This window comes from Cottoperca gobio, chromosome 5, assembly GCF_900634415.1.
Source record: "Cottoperca gobio chromosome 5, fCotGob3.1, whole genome shotgun sequence".
NCBI classification, from domain to species: Eukaryota; Metazoa; Chordata; class Actinopteri; order Perciformes; family Bovichtidae; genus Cottoperca; species Cottoperca gobio.
Window position 1 is genome coordinate 15,209,499 of NC_041359.1, and position 15,614 is coordinate 15,225,112.

The 15,614-nt window shown below is 40.0% G+C and overlaps 1 protein-coding gene across 1 annotated transcript in view; it reads left to right on the forward strand.

Annotated features, from left to right (window-relative positions):
• The first annotated feature begins 3,608 nt into the window (after positions 1-3,608).
• grm2b (glutamate receptor, metabotropic 2b) overlaps positions 3,609-15,614 on the forward strand; it is a 27,980-nt gene continuing 15,974 nt past the window's right edge. Inside the window, exons 1-2 of the mRNA XM_029432359.1 lie at positions 3,609-4,113; positions 8,037-8,664. Coding sequence (XP_029288219.1) covers positions 8,155-8,664 — 510 coding nt within the window. The 5' untranslated portion in view covers positions 3,609-4,113; positions 8,037-8,154. The remainder of the gene's footprint in view (positions 4,114-8,036; positions 8,665-15,614) is intronic.

The following is a 15,614-nucleotide window of genomic DNA, read 5'->3' on the forward strand; positions in this document are numbered from 1 at the left end:
CACCTGATGACACATACGGCCTATAATGTGTGTCCAGTCATATCCATATCCTTTATCTTCCAACAAACAAGAGATCACACTGAGCTTGTTGCAGCGAGCCACGCTCACCTGGAGGGTGCAGGGAGCTCAAAGGGATGTGCATGTGCTTTACCCATAGACTGTTTATGAGAGAATAGCAATACATGACAATTTCAAGTAGCCATTGTATATTCTGAGCTAAAATATGTTAATTTAAGCTTCTCCAGATTTTCCCTTTGACAGGAATGAGTAATACCTGAAGGCTTCTGTCTGTCCTGTCCACTTAAATGTTGTGTTAGATATGACTAAAAACCACACCAATTAGGCTTTCTTTAAATATAACTGTGGCATTACATCGTCAGATAAGGCTGTGAAAGGGAAGAGAGAGTATTTCTTTACCTAAACTAAAGCTATTGTAAAATAGTGCTATTCAGAGTGGACCTACATTTACAACAATCATAAATGAATAATAATAGTGCATGAATAAATCATGCAAAATCAAGATTTTCAAGTAATATTCCAGCTTCTCTCTGACTGAGGCTCTTGGGTGCTTATCCAATCAGAGATCAAGTTACTGAGTTTTCTGGATAACTCAGTAGCATATTGTTTTTTGTTTGAATTGCATTTTTGGACATTATCTTTATCAGTGTGGTCTCTGAGGAAAATGATACTGCACTCATGGAGATCTTTAGCTGCAAAACAGTCCATCCTTAACAATCGCTTGTTAAACTACTGTATGTTCTTACAACCAGCGTGTTACAACATCGCTCATTCATTAAGTTACTCTCAATTGAAGTTGCCTCAGAGACTTAATTGGCAGAATGCTGAGCTTTTACCTGACAATTGTTCTGCAAATAAGATGATCTAGTGGGTGTTTACATTTTTAATCTAAATGCTGATTGCTCTAAAGATGGGAAATTCCCAGAGGATAAAGTTAATCGAGATGAATGAGCTTTTAGAGTACGAGTGAAGCCCTGAGATGCTTTCTGTGTGTATAATTATAAAACCTCTCGGGGAGCCGTGTTTGTACTCCTCTTTCTTACGTATACACACGGGGTAATAGCCAGCTGAGTCCATGCTGATCTGTGTATTAATTGTAGGCTGCGATGTGTATTGTGCACACAGGTGGTGCATAGGCAATCTGAACATAACTAGACTTAAATATGGCATCATTGGTGTGACACAGTAATTATCTCAGTGGGTAAATACTCAGGGCTGGTTGTGCCTTTGCACCTGGGAGGGTATTAAAGGGTTATTTCGGTTTATTAGAACTTGTTTCTTATTGTCGTGCTTTAGGATCACTCTTCCTGACGGCAATAATCACTCTGTACTCACAAGCGTATTGCTGAGATCTGGCAATACTGGGACATTACTAAAAAGGTTTAACTTTGACCTTCTGTACATGTGGAATCTGTGGACACATAGTTTTTGTGCACAATGAGGTATTATTGCCGCAATTACAAGTTGCAGCCACTTTCTGTTTTTACCTCCAAATAAAGTAGTTTCAGAGATCTGCCCAAACTCCTGGCTTGTTTACAAGGCTTGGCTTGTCTCTAATTGTCTGACTGCTAGAGTTTGTTGCTACATGTGAGCTATTTTGTTGTGTTTCCAGCAATTACTTTAATGAGTACAATGTTATCATAACCAATAGAAATAATGGCCAAAAGTATGAAAATAAGGACCAAGTTTTAATAAAACAGAATTATCCTTCAAGCAACGATGAACCCTTGGGGTGGAAAGATGAAGCTGCGACTTTCCAGTTACAGGATGGTCATTAGGCAATCGTGTTGCTTAAAGGGGCAGTTCACCCAGATGAATAGGACCAGACAATAAACGTGTTAATTAAATGTACTGTGTGCTCCTCAAACTAGAAAAAAATAAGTTAATTGGAAAAACTTTCCAGTCTGCAGTTCTTAGTATGGACGGTTTAACAAAAAGAAAAATTGAGAATTTCTTCTGTAGTTTAAAGAAAAGCTTGTTTATTTGTAACACCATAACCTATTTCCACATTTGTGAATATCAACAGAAACACCACAGAGAGACACTAAATTGTTGATTTCAGACTGATTGTTTTGTCATCATTCATTAACATCGAATTATCAGAAACCCTCAAAGAGAGCAGCATCCTGATGCGCACTGACCACCGGCAAGGAACGCTTTCTTTCAGTCCTTTATAATTTACTTAACATTAATTGGCATGTTCTTATCTAAACTCTGCATTCCACCCACATGCCCTCAACTATTGTAATCTAAACTACAATTCTATTTCAGGAGGAAATTGGTCTCTTTGTGTTAGCGGAGGGAATTATGCAACAAGCAGGACCTGCTTGTCATTTTAATTGCCACTGTACACAGAAAAAGTTCTTCTTTTTCCAACCCCTAACCACAAAGTATTGTTAGTGCTGCAAATGATGAGATGCGTTTTGTAGTGTGGGTGAGAGGAGGTTGGTGGCAAAGTGGGGAAAGGTGGTGGTGGTGGTGCTTAAGTATGTGAATGTGACAGAAAAGGTGAGCAATGAAGCTGAACACGTACGGAATGAACTTCATGTTGCTTCCAGGTTTAATTGTAACTGGTTGTGTAGTTGGTTACTGAGTTGGACACAAAAAACCCAAACTGGTGTCGCAGACCTTTGCTGCACTCCCCATTAATTATGCAACAGGAATTTTGCTGATGTAATATTGTTTTGGATGAGGAGAAAAAGTGCAGTTTGTTGCATGAAATGGTGTCTCTGCAGAATGCTTTGCTACAGAACAGTAATGGTATAGTTCACCTTAATTACCAGTGAGACTGTAAACGTTTCCACTGCTACACTTTATTATTTTGGGCTGGTGAAATAATATTAATAAAATATATTAATATTCTTTTTTAATAGTTTAGGGTTATTTGTAGCAACACATTATATCTGTTCTGTATTGATTCAACCTTGAGCTCAAGTATGCCTTCATTTTATGAACTGAACTGCAGATTAAATGAGAACTATTTTGCTTTAGAGAGTTTTGTTTGTGAGGGATTTTGCAGCCTTTACAATGAAAAACAAACTGCAAGTTGCCTCTTGAGTTTGTGAAGTGCCACTCATCTGGAGTGCTATTCAGTTTTAATGAGATGGAAGTGAAAGAGGAGCTGGACATCCTTCATGAAGGGGGGAAAAAGTTGTTCATTTATCAATTTTATTTTCTCATCTTTCTAAATTTAGCTGGAGAGCTGCAGTGCCTTATTTGTCTATTTGGAAAGATTTTCCTTTTTTAAATTTATTTTTTAGGGAGGTTTGTCATTAAAGGTTAGATTGACACCATACAAGCTCTGTCCCACAGGTGATGCAATTGATGAGTCAGTTAAAAAAAAGACCATGTGAGAAGTTAGACAAATAATTTAAGCTTTTTATCAATGCACTTTTAATGCACGTCATTATGTTTATTCTTTACTCCTGCATACAAAACAGCACACGTTTTGTATTCATTATATTTTAGTCTTTCCAATGCAAGTGCTGTAACTCGCTGCTTTGCAAGCACACGCTGTATGAAGCACAGGGAGGTTTCTGCAGCGTCTACTCGTTGCGCTCATTATAGCGGTGGAGCTGCAGAGTGTGGCTGCACGAGCGGCAGGATTCCTCAACAGCTCTTGTTTTGAAGTTGATTTGATTCACTACCCGAAGAGAAACGACTACAAATAGGAAATGTAATGCAAAAACAAAAGTGCAATCACAGATTGATTCAGATTCACTTGCCTCTCAGTCCAGTCACATAGGCTTGCAGAGGAGAATCCGTCGCGCATCATTACTATCGATGCGAGTGGACACATGAGCACTTGGGGGGTGGGCTGTATTGCTCTGGTCTGTAGGCTTGCTGTGAACACGGTGGCTGGCAGGCACTAAGTTGGAGAGCACCGAGAGGAGTTTGTCAGACTTGCCAATGTGAACACCACTTCAGAACCAAGGACAGATCCAAACCGCTGCCTGGCAAACATGTTCAAAGTGAACAACATCTGGACTCAGCTCGTCACATGAAGCGCTTCACGTGGTCTGTGTATTGTCGCACGGCTTGTGGAAAAGAGACCTGCAGATATATCCGGCCAGATACATCTTGTGCTACAATCAGGTAAGAGATGATCACTTAACAACTTTATTTATTATTATTTTTTACATAGAAGTATGTTTTTCCCACGTGTAGAAATTATGTTGTGCATTTTCCCGCACGACGTGCCTTTGAATTCTCTCAGAGGAACACGGTGATATATTGGTTATTATAGGTTACTGTAATACCACCGCCAAGTCTGCATGAATGTGATTATCATGTTATCATTAGATGGTGCCACCAACCTGTAGCCTTTCTCACTCTCATATCTGCACTTTGACGCTCAGCCTCAGTATGTGATTTCAAAACATCAAGTTTTCTTAGGACTAAACATCCAAGTGATATGAACAGGCTGACTGATTACCCTGTGCTATTTTGATGCAATGATGCACTTGATCTATGTTCAAATTTACAATCTAGCCGGCTGCTGGCCAACACAGAGGGGATCTAATTCCTTCAGCTGACAAGTCCAGGTGGAGGGATAAACTGTGTCCCCACCGGAGATGATATAATGATAGAAATCATTAGTGGAGTTATGGCGGCTGCAGTTTTTTTTTCTTTTCTGTTCTTTTGGTTTCTCATTAGCAGTAAATATAGGTATCTTGCTTTGAACAGCTCCTTCAGTTGATCATTAAAGGTCATAATGTTAAATGGCACAGGTCATTTGTCTTGTGGATCGCTGGAAAATGTGAAAATGTGTTGTTCTGAAGTGTCATATTACATGAGAAGAAAGTCATAAGGATAGGGATGACACTTTTTCCATAATCCATTTTGTGGAGTTTGTCATAATAATGAGAACAAAATATTCTACTGCCATAAATTATCATCCCATTAGTGTTAGTCACATAAATATTAGACAGCAATATTTTAGATAAATCCCATGGGACAAGTCCTTTGTTTAGGCTGTTTTTATTCAACAGGCTTAATGAATAATGTGTAGTGGATTATACTCTAAATGAAATGTCATGTCCTGTACGTTCAAGCATTCAACAAAATATATGTACCGAACAATCCTGAGGGCAAAGCCTAAATGCTTGGGGCGATGTTACTGAAATTATCATTAATGACATTATTATACATTACCATATTAAATACGAAATCAAATAGATTGATTATTGCATCATAGTGGATTTTATTAACAATAACAAACATGTGGATAGTCTTAAGGGTCTTTATCCTGCCTTCACACCCCTCAAACTAGCTCTTTAGCTATTTTTTCCAAACATCAGCTTTGTATTTCTCCACAGATACATACATGTACATAATACATGTTGTACGTGCCAATAACCGTCCTCGCTGAAAGCCACTCTGCAGTGAGTCATACCTTACACATTAGCTATATTTGGATAAGACTGGTGTTCTTAAAGCATCTTGTTGGCGAAATCCTCACTGTCTTGGGCTGGGAGCAGTATAGCATTAGCTGATAGTTCAAAGCTGAGTAAAGCACGCTGCCTTTTCTTTTTGAACTTGCCTTTCAGAGGGAGTATTGTACTCAGACATCTCTGGAGCCAGTGACTCTCTCAGTTGCTGAGTGTGACAGCCGCTTCTACATTAAAATAGTTTTAATGATGTGATCGAGGCCTTATTAGAGCCACTATGCAACTAAACAGAGCCTGATGCGAGCTGATATCACAAGTGTTTTAAATATTGCTCGGCAATATTAATAGTTGTAATTCCTGTCCGCTTCAGACTCTCCAGCCTTTATTTGCACTTCCTAAAGGTTTTAAGAGGCTCTTCTGGTCCGCCATCCTCACTTAGGACTGGTTCGCGTAATTGGCTGCTCCTTATTGCACCATTAATTCACACTGTGACCTAGTCCTGCAACCAGAAAGCCCCCATCTGCTCCAGCAGACAGCACAGAGGTGCAATTAGACTCTTAATGTTGAACTCTTCGAGTTACTTTCTCACCTTGGTTCTAATAATAGGGCAAAATGTGACGTAGCGATATCAAACACCTGCACCTACTGTCTAAGACGCAGAGCGGGAATGAGACAGATTTAACGTTTCACACATTGCGACCTGTAATCCTCTCCGCTGGATTGAGAGGGTAGTGGATTGATCATAGACCATGAGGTTTCCCACCCACAACCTGATGTAATATTTATCTGGGGGGATATTCAGCATTCGTTACACTTTTTCCTCCTTTTTCTCCAACGTGTGTTGCTTGCACTGCTCCTGGGATGTCACAGGATATTCTTAAAATGTCCCAGCAAAAGGATGTTCATACACACACACACACACACACACACACACACACACACACACACACACACACACACACACACACACACACACACACACACACACCAGATTAAGTTATCTAAGTGTAGTTGCAGAAGCTGGTGTTTTTGTAACCTATATCCCGCTGTAGGGGGGGAAACAGATCCCAGGTCACACTCTATTTGACTGAAATGATTATTAAGAGAGCTACTAATAATAGATCAGATAATACATTTGGATCTACAAGTGACAGGTTTTTATGTAATGTTACAATGTCAGAGGCAACACTGTGTGGCAGAATATGAAAAGTCACTAGAAAGCTCCCCACTGTTTGTTAATGAAGAGGGGAGTTACAGACTGCAGACAACATGTTGACCAACATCCTCTCATAGCTGAACTTGGATTTTAAAAAGTCCAAAACACACTAACGGGCAATTTCTGTTGTTTTCATTTTCCATTTGTGCATCCCTCTGACATATAATGTCTCTAATACTGATGTTATATTCCACTATTAAGAGACGTTAATAACAGTCCCGAAAAGACTGTAAGTTATGAGTCCATTAAAAGTCCAAATGCAGCCTGAATCTGTTGCATTGAAGCTGCACATGAGTGTGTGTTTGACGAATGTGATGACTGACTGTATGAGAAACAGGATTGGTTTCCTCTCTCGGAGCACTGTGATTGAAGCAGCACACCTCTCTAATCAGACATCATAACAACTCATGGCGAGGCCTAAACCTGTAACCCCCCACATGATGGGAATATTAGCATACATGTCTCACTGCCCACTTCCCTGCAGTCCAACCCTTATTTTTCACCCACCATGTTTCCATGGCAACCCCAGCCATTGAGGAGAACCTCCATCTATGTGATATCTCGGTTGTAAACTTGGAAATTACGCTTCTCTTGAGAGGTGCCTTAAATATCTATAAATGTTTGATGTGGTCACTCAGCAGAGTTTGTCTTTCAGATAAAACTGCAGTGATTATATTTCACACTGGAATCACAGAGTGCCTGGCTGAAATAATCTCTGTTTTACTTTAAAAAAAAAAAAGTAACTCATAAGATTTGTTGCCCAATTTCAGCCTCCTGACAAAACAGTATGGGGTTTATACTATCCAATAAAAGCATTATTTGTCTGTAACATTTCTATAGATCACATTACTCCAAGAAAAAACGCGAAGTTCAGGCAAAAATCAATAAGAAAAAAGTAAAGAACTACTTGCAAAGAAAGTTTGGATATAAACCGGCTGCCTTTATACTGTTTTATTTATTTGAATAACCCTGTGGGCGAAAAGCTAAAAGAGAGTAACGGCACTAATAAAAATTAATTAAAAATGAATGACAAAAAGGCAACAACAAAAAAGCTCAGCAACGCACATTTTGAGACCTAAGGTCATGTTATTATACAGTTTTAATAGCTCCGTTTCATTCCTCATTAGTTTCAATTGTATTTGCTGCCCATAAATGCTGTTAAACCTTAAGATGGATAGATGGATTGATGGATTGATGGATTGATGGATTGATGGATAGATGGATTGATGGATAGATGGATTGATGGATTGATGGATAGATGGATTGATGGATTGATGGATAGATGGATTGATGGATAGATGGATTGATGGATTGATGGATAGATGGATAGATGGATTGATGGATTGATGGATAGATGGATATGTTTGATGCTTGATTAACGAGGTAATTAGCTTTTCTTTTCATTCATTCAGGAAATATCTAACATGCTGCACCTACTGAGACAAGACTTGAAAGTGATCTGCCTCCAGACTCTGTGAACCTCTGCTCCTCTCTACTTCCACTATCTGAAACCCGCTAAGTGATCCTGCCATGCTGAGTGTAGTGCTTTGGCCCAGGTCGTTGACCAATGTTGTGCATTACTGGCCTCTCCACATGCTCCTGCTGGAGGTGCTGATACCGGGAGTCCTGCCCAACATCTCCCGATTACCACCTGCGGCCAAACGTGAGATCATCCTGGACGGGGACTTGGTGATCGGTGGCCTGTTCCCAGTTCACCAAAAAGGTGATGGGATTGAGGACTGTGGTAAGATCAACGAAGCGAGAGGGATCCAGAGACTGGAAGCCATGCTGCTGGCACTTGATGAGATTAACTCCAGCAATCGCATCCTTCCCGGACTCCAGCTGGGGGCCCACATCCTTGACACCTGCTCGAAAGACACATATGCTCTGGAGCAGTCTCTCGATTTCGTCAGGGCCTCCCTCACCAAAGTGCATGATCCAGGCTTCATCTGCCCAGACGGCTCCAGACCCGTCCAAAACGAGGTTCCACTGGCCATCTCTGGTGTCATTGGAGGATCCTACAGTGACGTTTCCATTCAGGTAAAAAAGGAAATTCATTTATCTCACAAGCCATAACCACAACCTTTCTTTCATTTTAATCATAGTTGCGACGCATAGATTTAGCAGAAAGTAAAGGTATGATATGTAACATTTCCACAATAAAAGGTAAAACTCTTCTCTTCCAATCTCTTTTTCTTTTTTTATTATCCCTGAAACTTGGTTGAGTGTAGGGGATTTTACTCTATTGATACAGTTACTGTCTTATCTGAACCATAGTAATATTTTTGAAAATGTTCAGTCAGGTTTAAGGGCACTAAATAGCACAAAACAGCAAATAAGCTTATCCTCACAGCAGATGCCAGAGAATGCTTAGTCTGAATAGCTTCTTGACCTAAATTCTGCTTTTGAGACTGTAGTAGATCATGCAATTTTAATTGAGCGCCTTGAACAGTGGGTAGAGATAAGGTAAATCCTATTTATCTGTTAGGACATTCTCTGTTACAATAGGCAAGTAATTGTCATACACAGCAGATATCACCTGTGGGGTACCGCAGGGCTCAATTCTTGGCCTCATACTCTTCTCTCTCTACATGCATCCACTAGGTCATAATTCGTAAGCATAATGTTTTATGTCAAGGATATGCTGACGACACACAGTTATATCTATCCTTAATACAAAATGATTCCAACTGCTTTAACTATCTCAGAAACTGTTTTAAGGACATTAAGTGTTGGATGTCACAAAACTTTCTTCATTTAAATGGAAGCAAAACAAGAAGTCTTGTTCGCGCAGCCCCGATAAATCTTTACATTATCTAGGAGACTTATCATCTAATATAAAGCCTGTGACCAGAAACTTAGGAGTGATTTTTGAAGTTGACCTGACTTCGACATCGAGGAACAGCTATAAGGAGAGTCATGCAGTCCTGCTTTCTTCAGCTCAGAAATATTAAAAAAAACTTGATATCTCCAGATTTCCAGGCTTTTGTGTGAATCACTCATTATGCACTCTAAGTCTTGATCTGTTTATTGGTGTGTTTATTTATTTATTTTTATTTAATGTTTACCTATATTACCATTTTTATTGTTAAAAAGTGCTCTACAAATAAAGGTTGTTATTATTATTTATATCCTACTCACCAAATCAAAGTTCTAATGTATCAGCCGCATATTTACTCCTATCGTTAAATTGCATTTCATCATCATGTTTCAAAGATTCTGCAATTTTAAGTATTAAATACTAACTTGAAAAACGTTTATACCTCTCAGAAAACCAACACTAAATTAATCATTCCTTCATCCAGTGCTTCATTCTGATACTTTGAAATTGATAAGCTTGTATACATAAATCTGCATGAACACGCTCAACTTTTACCAAGCCAGAGGACTGAGCTTTGGCTAAAAGAAGAATCCACCTGAGATAATTCTGTTTGAACCATCAACATTCATAGAGACATCCGTCACTTTGTCAGTGACTTAATTTCTGCGATGCAAAGAAAACTGACACACACACACACACACACACACACACACACACACACACACACACACACACACACACACACACACACACACACGTATGAAAGGTTTCCAGAGGCGATGCATCTAAGCATAATGAATTAATTCTGATTGCCCTCATACACCATAATTACCATGATGCACTTAGTGTTGGCGAGACTTTCACAACACATTCATTATACAAATATTTACACACACACACACACACACACACACACACACACACACACAGATACACACACACACAGATACAGATTAATCACTATCTTTAAAATCTTGTTTTTATTAGCAGTGGAGCATTTGGCTGCTCTTGATGCTGCAGTCACATAGACATATTTCATGCTTCCACCTGCAGCGATTGGTTGACTAGTTGTTTACTTACTTACAGCTAATGGAAATTCACTTATACAAAACATATAACATCTTAACTGAAAAGGTTTTAAGCTGATGCTGATTTACTAGATCTTGCAAAAACACCATTGTTATTCTCCCTGATATCTGAATAAAACAAAGTACTATATTGTTTTTGGTATTTTAGTATACTAGTCTTATTTTGTGACAAATTGGTATGGTTTGGTATAAATTGTTTTTTACTACACAATATTGTACAATGGTGACATTCTAATAAAACCACTATTGTGGATGGTAATGTCACTGGCACGGCTTCCTAACTTATTGTGACATCACACCGAGGGTCTCTTCAGAGTGGCTTGTTCAAATGGTAAAATTTCATTACATTCAAAAGTTAGTTAAACAACGAGGATTACCAGCTACATGCTGCTCGCACCCCTTAAGGCAATATTCACCCCACATCCAGGCAATCCTTTTCTTCCACAAAACCCAAACACAGAGGATATCAAGTTGTTTGTTTTGGCAATATGCTGTAATGGTTAACACGTCCCTGAAATGCGGTCAATTGAAAAGGTCACAGCGGATAAAAACATGTGCTGCGTGCGAAGCGATTACTCATACAGGATGACTAATGTTGGGAGTTTTCTCACATGACATATATTAAGCATTACATGAATATTTTATATTACACCTGGAACTCCTGATGACTGAATCACTGCTTATGAATATGTAGCAATGTTTATGCAGTGTACACACTACTATGTGAAGATGGCATTGTAAGTATATGTTCAACTAATGAAGGCATTTCAGTCGCTCAATTTTAGATGTTGGGTCATCAGGGTTGATTGTAAAGATATAATGATGCTAATGAATGAATTCCAGTGTTTTCCAACAGAGAGTCGAGAGTGAGTATTTTGACCCGCTAAGCCCACAGAGAGGGGTGGACCTTTGGGTGAGAAATGTTTTTTAGTCCATAAATAACACTTGAAACGATAAAAGAACATAACAGAGCAGTTAAAACCAATTTACCCAAATAGAAAACAATACGACACATATTAAAAAAAACACAAATGCATAGGCTGAAGCCACAGCTCATTATTTCTATGCACAATCCCCTCAGGCAATAAAAGTCCTGTTAAGTCCTTGTGTCGCACTAATGCTGAGATGCAACTTTTTTTTTTTCAGACCGTTTATAATTGATAAAAAAAAAAGGTTTTAAGTTGCAGTGTGCAACACATTTTTAATTCCTCACTACTGCAATTCCACACTCATGTTTCTGTGTTAAATATGAAGCTACAGCCACTTAGCTTAGCATGAAGACTGGAATAACTGGGAAACATCCAATCCCTGTACGCCCAAAGCGCCAAGATCTTTGTTCCTACCCTCACCTATGGTCATGAAGGCTGGGTCATGACCGAAAGAACGAGATCACAAGGTACAAGCGGCCGAAATGGGTTTTCTCAGACGGGTGGCTGGCGTCTCCCTTAGAGATAGGGTGAGAAGCTCAGCCATCCGTGAGAGACTCGGAGTAGAGCCGCTGCTCCTTTGCGTTGAAAGGAGCCAGTTGAGGTGGTTCGGGCATCTAGTAAGGATGCTACCTGGGCGCCTCCCTAGGGAGGTGTTCCAGGCACGTCCAGCTGGGAGGAGACCCCGGGGAAGACCCAGGACTCGGTGGAGAGATTATATCTCCTCACTGGCCTGGGAACGCCTCGGGATCCCCCAGTCGGAGCTGGAGGATGTGGCCCGGAGAAGGGAAGTTTGGGGTTCCCTACTGGAGCTGCTGCCCCTGCGACCCGATCCCGGATAAGCGGTAGACGATGGAGAAATGTAAACGATGGAAAATTTGTCGGAGTCTAAATACGTCCAACTTTTCATCGGATCGGATCGGATCGGAAAAGTGAACATATACAGATACGCATGTCTAACCTATTGATAGAGCATCACTTCCTAATACAAAATGTATCAGACGAATGCCCAACGAATGCATAAGATATACAAAAATATGGCGTATACAAAATATCGGCAACACGCTGGTGTACGTTGATATAAGGTAAGGTATAAGTAGTATTCGTTAAGAGCTCACTGTGTTAAGCTGGGGTGCGTTGTTGAACACTGATGTTTTGAGCATGTTCAAAATTACCGGACGTACCCGACGTGTGCTTCATAAGTTATGCAGACGTTACGTTACGTTAGACATACGTGAATACGGCATACGTAGGTGAATACTTACCTACGTGAATACCTACGTGACTACGTTAGAGGAACGTTAGATATAGGCTACGTCGGTGAATCCTACAGCCAATGTATTGATAACGAGTGGATAACCTATTCCTACCCTATGTTAAGATGATGCCTGACGACGGAGTAACTTATTAAACGTGTTTCTACAGTACAGCTAGCGTTCAGCATGTTAGCCGTTCTCCAGCATCAGCATGACGTGAACCAGATGGCACTTTTCCAGCTCCGTTGGCCAGACGCTCTGATACGTTTTAAATAGATAAGTGATAAGCTATCAATGTTTGACATACGTATAATAATTTGTTATGTATTCGTTATGTATACGTCAGCTACAACACCTCTGTGGAAAAGTTGGACGTATTTGGACTGACACATTTTGAGCTACTTTTCATATACGCCGGCATGTGTCAGCCATACGGAACTGTGTATGTCTGCCGTGTTCGGCGTATCGTCTGCGTCCTTCAAACGATCACAACTTACCCTTAATTTATATCAACCTATTGCCGATATTTCGTATGCGCCGGCATACGTTTCTGTCATACAGATATGTGTGACAGGGTCTTTAAATGTATGTAGGGACTTCATAACCAAATACTCCTTTTGGAGTATGAAAATTGGATCTGTATTTGATTTGTAATGCTCCATATCTCCTCAGTAAGAAAACAATGGGAAGCACTATGTTTCAACAAGTTAAATGCTGCAGCCTTTTCCCCTGTGAACGCCTTTTTTACGTCTCATAAAACCACGTCAGAATATGATCCAGCCTTAGAGAAGTCTGCAGTGATGAATGCTTCATGTCAGCATGCTGAGGCTGAAAGGAGAGTACATTCTTAGACAAAACCGTCCGACAAACTGGGCAAAGGATGTCCACGTTAACCTGTTGGAATAACTTAAAGCATCTTTACGTTGAAAATAAGTGGATATTATAAATCCTCTCGTCTCGTAACGTTGATGCTGCTTTGACAAAAAAACAGCATGTTTTTAAAAAGCATGAAAAGGACAGTGTGTGTGTCTCCCTTTGAATGAGTCTTCAGCGACCACACAAAGACAAAAAGAAACTCACTGCTTTTGAGTGTTTTTGTATGGATTTGAATACATACCTCTACTGTCACTACGCTCAACAGTCTCTTTGTTGGCGGCTTTCACTTCCTGGGCATTATAATGAATCGAGCCGTGAGAGCGCCGAGAAGCCCGTGGTGGGATTCTTTTGAGAGGTCACTGATTTACACAGTCCCTATTTATCCCAGAGAAGCACTTTGTGGGGATGAAGAGTGTTATAAAACTGAGCAGGACAAGTGCCAGGGATGTTCCCGGGGAACTTGCTGCTTTTCCCATCTGTGTGGTACATCTCCATTGGTTGGCAAAGACGTGTCCACCTGCGTGTGAAGAGGAGGCTGATGCTGCCTGTGACACGGGCCAAGGACGAGATGTGGGAAAGATGGTGGGAGACGAGCCAGTTTCTCCTCGGCCTCGAAAGGATTCTTTTATAATTAGCCCAGCAGCAATATTTAGGAGGCTTTCATCATCTTCTTGCTCATCCTGGTGTATGGTGTCCTTCCTGTAGTCTTCTCATTGTTTCATTTTTCGAAAACAGACTTTAATGCAATCTGGGATGCTGGCTGTATAGAATCGACCATGAACAGCCGACACGGTATTAATTTAAGTTAGGCACATAGAGCCGTAATGAAAGAAGAACAGTGAAATCCTTCTGAACAATTCCCACACTTTTTCCTGCAAAAATAACATTAACAAACAATTGTAACTTCAAATTCAAACTGAAATATGCTTAGAGGCATAATAACAACTTTGTCTTTGTCTTTGTGGAGTTTATGCAAATAACTTTTGGTACCAATCCACACTGAAAGTGTTGCACACGTCCTTAAATAATTTAAAACAAATGAACACAATGAAGAAAAATCAAGTATATACCAAAGAACTATGAAATTGTGGCAAGACAGTTGGACAGCCTATCTCCATGTAATATGGCACTACTATATGAGCCGTTCTCTCTTCAGATGATAGTTATCGAGACTCCACAAAATGTAATATCCTAAAATGTATTCTCCAAAAATTCTGTAAGACCATTACACAAACTCTGTAAAAACCACTGCTGAAGCTGCAGGGAAGGCCCTCAACAATTTGAGGTTGTAAGAGTTCATATCTGTCCTGCCATATTTTGATGTTATATATCTTTGGTTTGCGGTGGTTTATTAAGTCTGTTTATGTGTCGTGCAGAGGAACCAGAGAGGGCTCTATCTTTATTGTATTTCCGTCTTCACAGTGTGCGTCGGGTGAAAAAAAAATCCAGCTTTGGTGTTAACTTCAAAAGGGTCTTGTTTATCATGTGATATTATAGCTGACTCCCTCTCCAACTCCCCCTCCCCAACCCCCCCTCCCTTCCTCCTCTCCTCTCTGAGAGACTGTTGTTTTTGAACTGGAAATTTTTGCACATTCGGAGAACACATCTCAGCTCCCTAATTAGCACATCAGAATGTCATTCAAAGTGAAGGAAAAGATTGTAATCACTGGACGGTTGTTCAGATTCAGACCCACACGGTCAATGATATTGCAAGCTTATTGATTTCCAGATGCACTTCCCTTCATCTTGTCTGTCTTAGAGCTGTTGTTGTTTTTTCACATGGTATCACAGGAATAAATTATCCATCTTAGCTCAGAACCTGTGGCTATTATTTAGAACAGTGTGTGACAAGAGTGCTGCACTCCAGTCTTAATAACGGTGGAAAATGACTGGACTTATCAAGTTTATTTCACAAGTGCTAGAGGCCAGAAGTGATATTTCAAAGTTCCAAGCTAGGCAGATGATAAAGAGGAAACATTTTCTCAGATGTATCCTTGTACTTGAGAGTGGTTCAAAAAGGTTG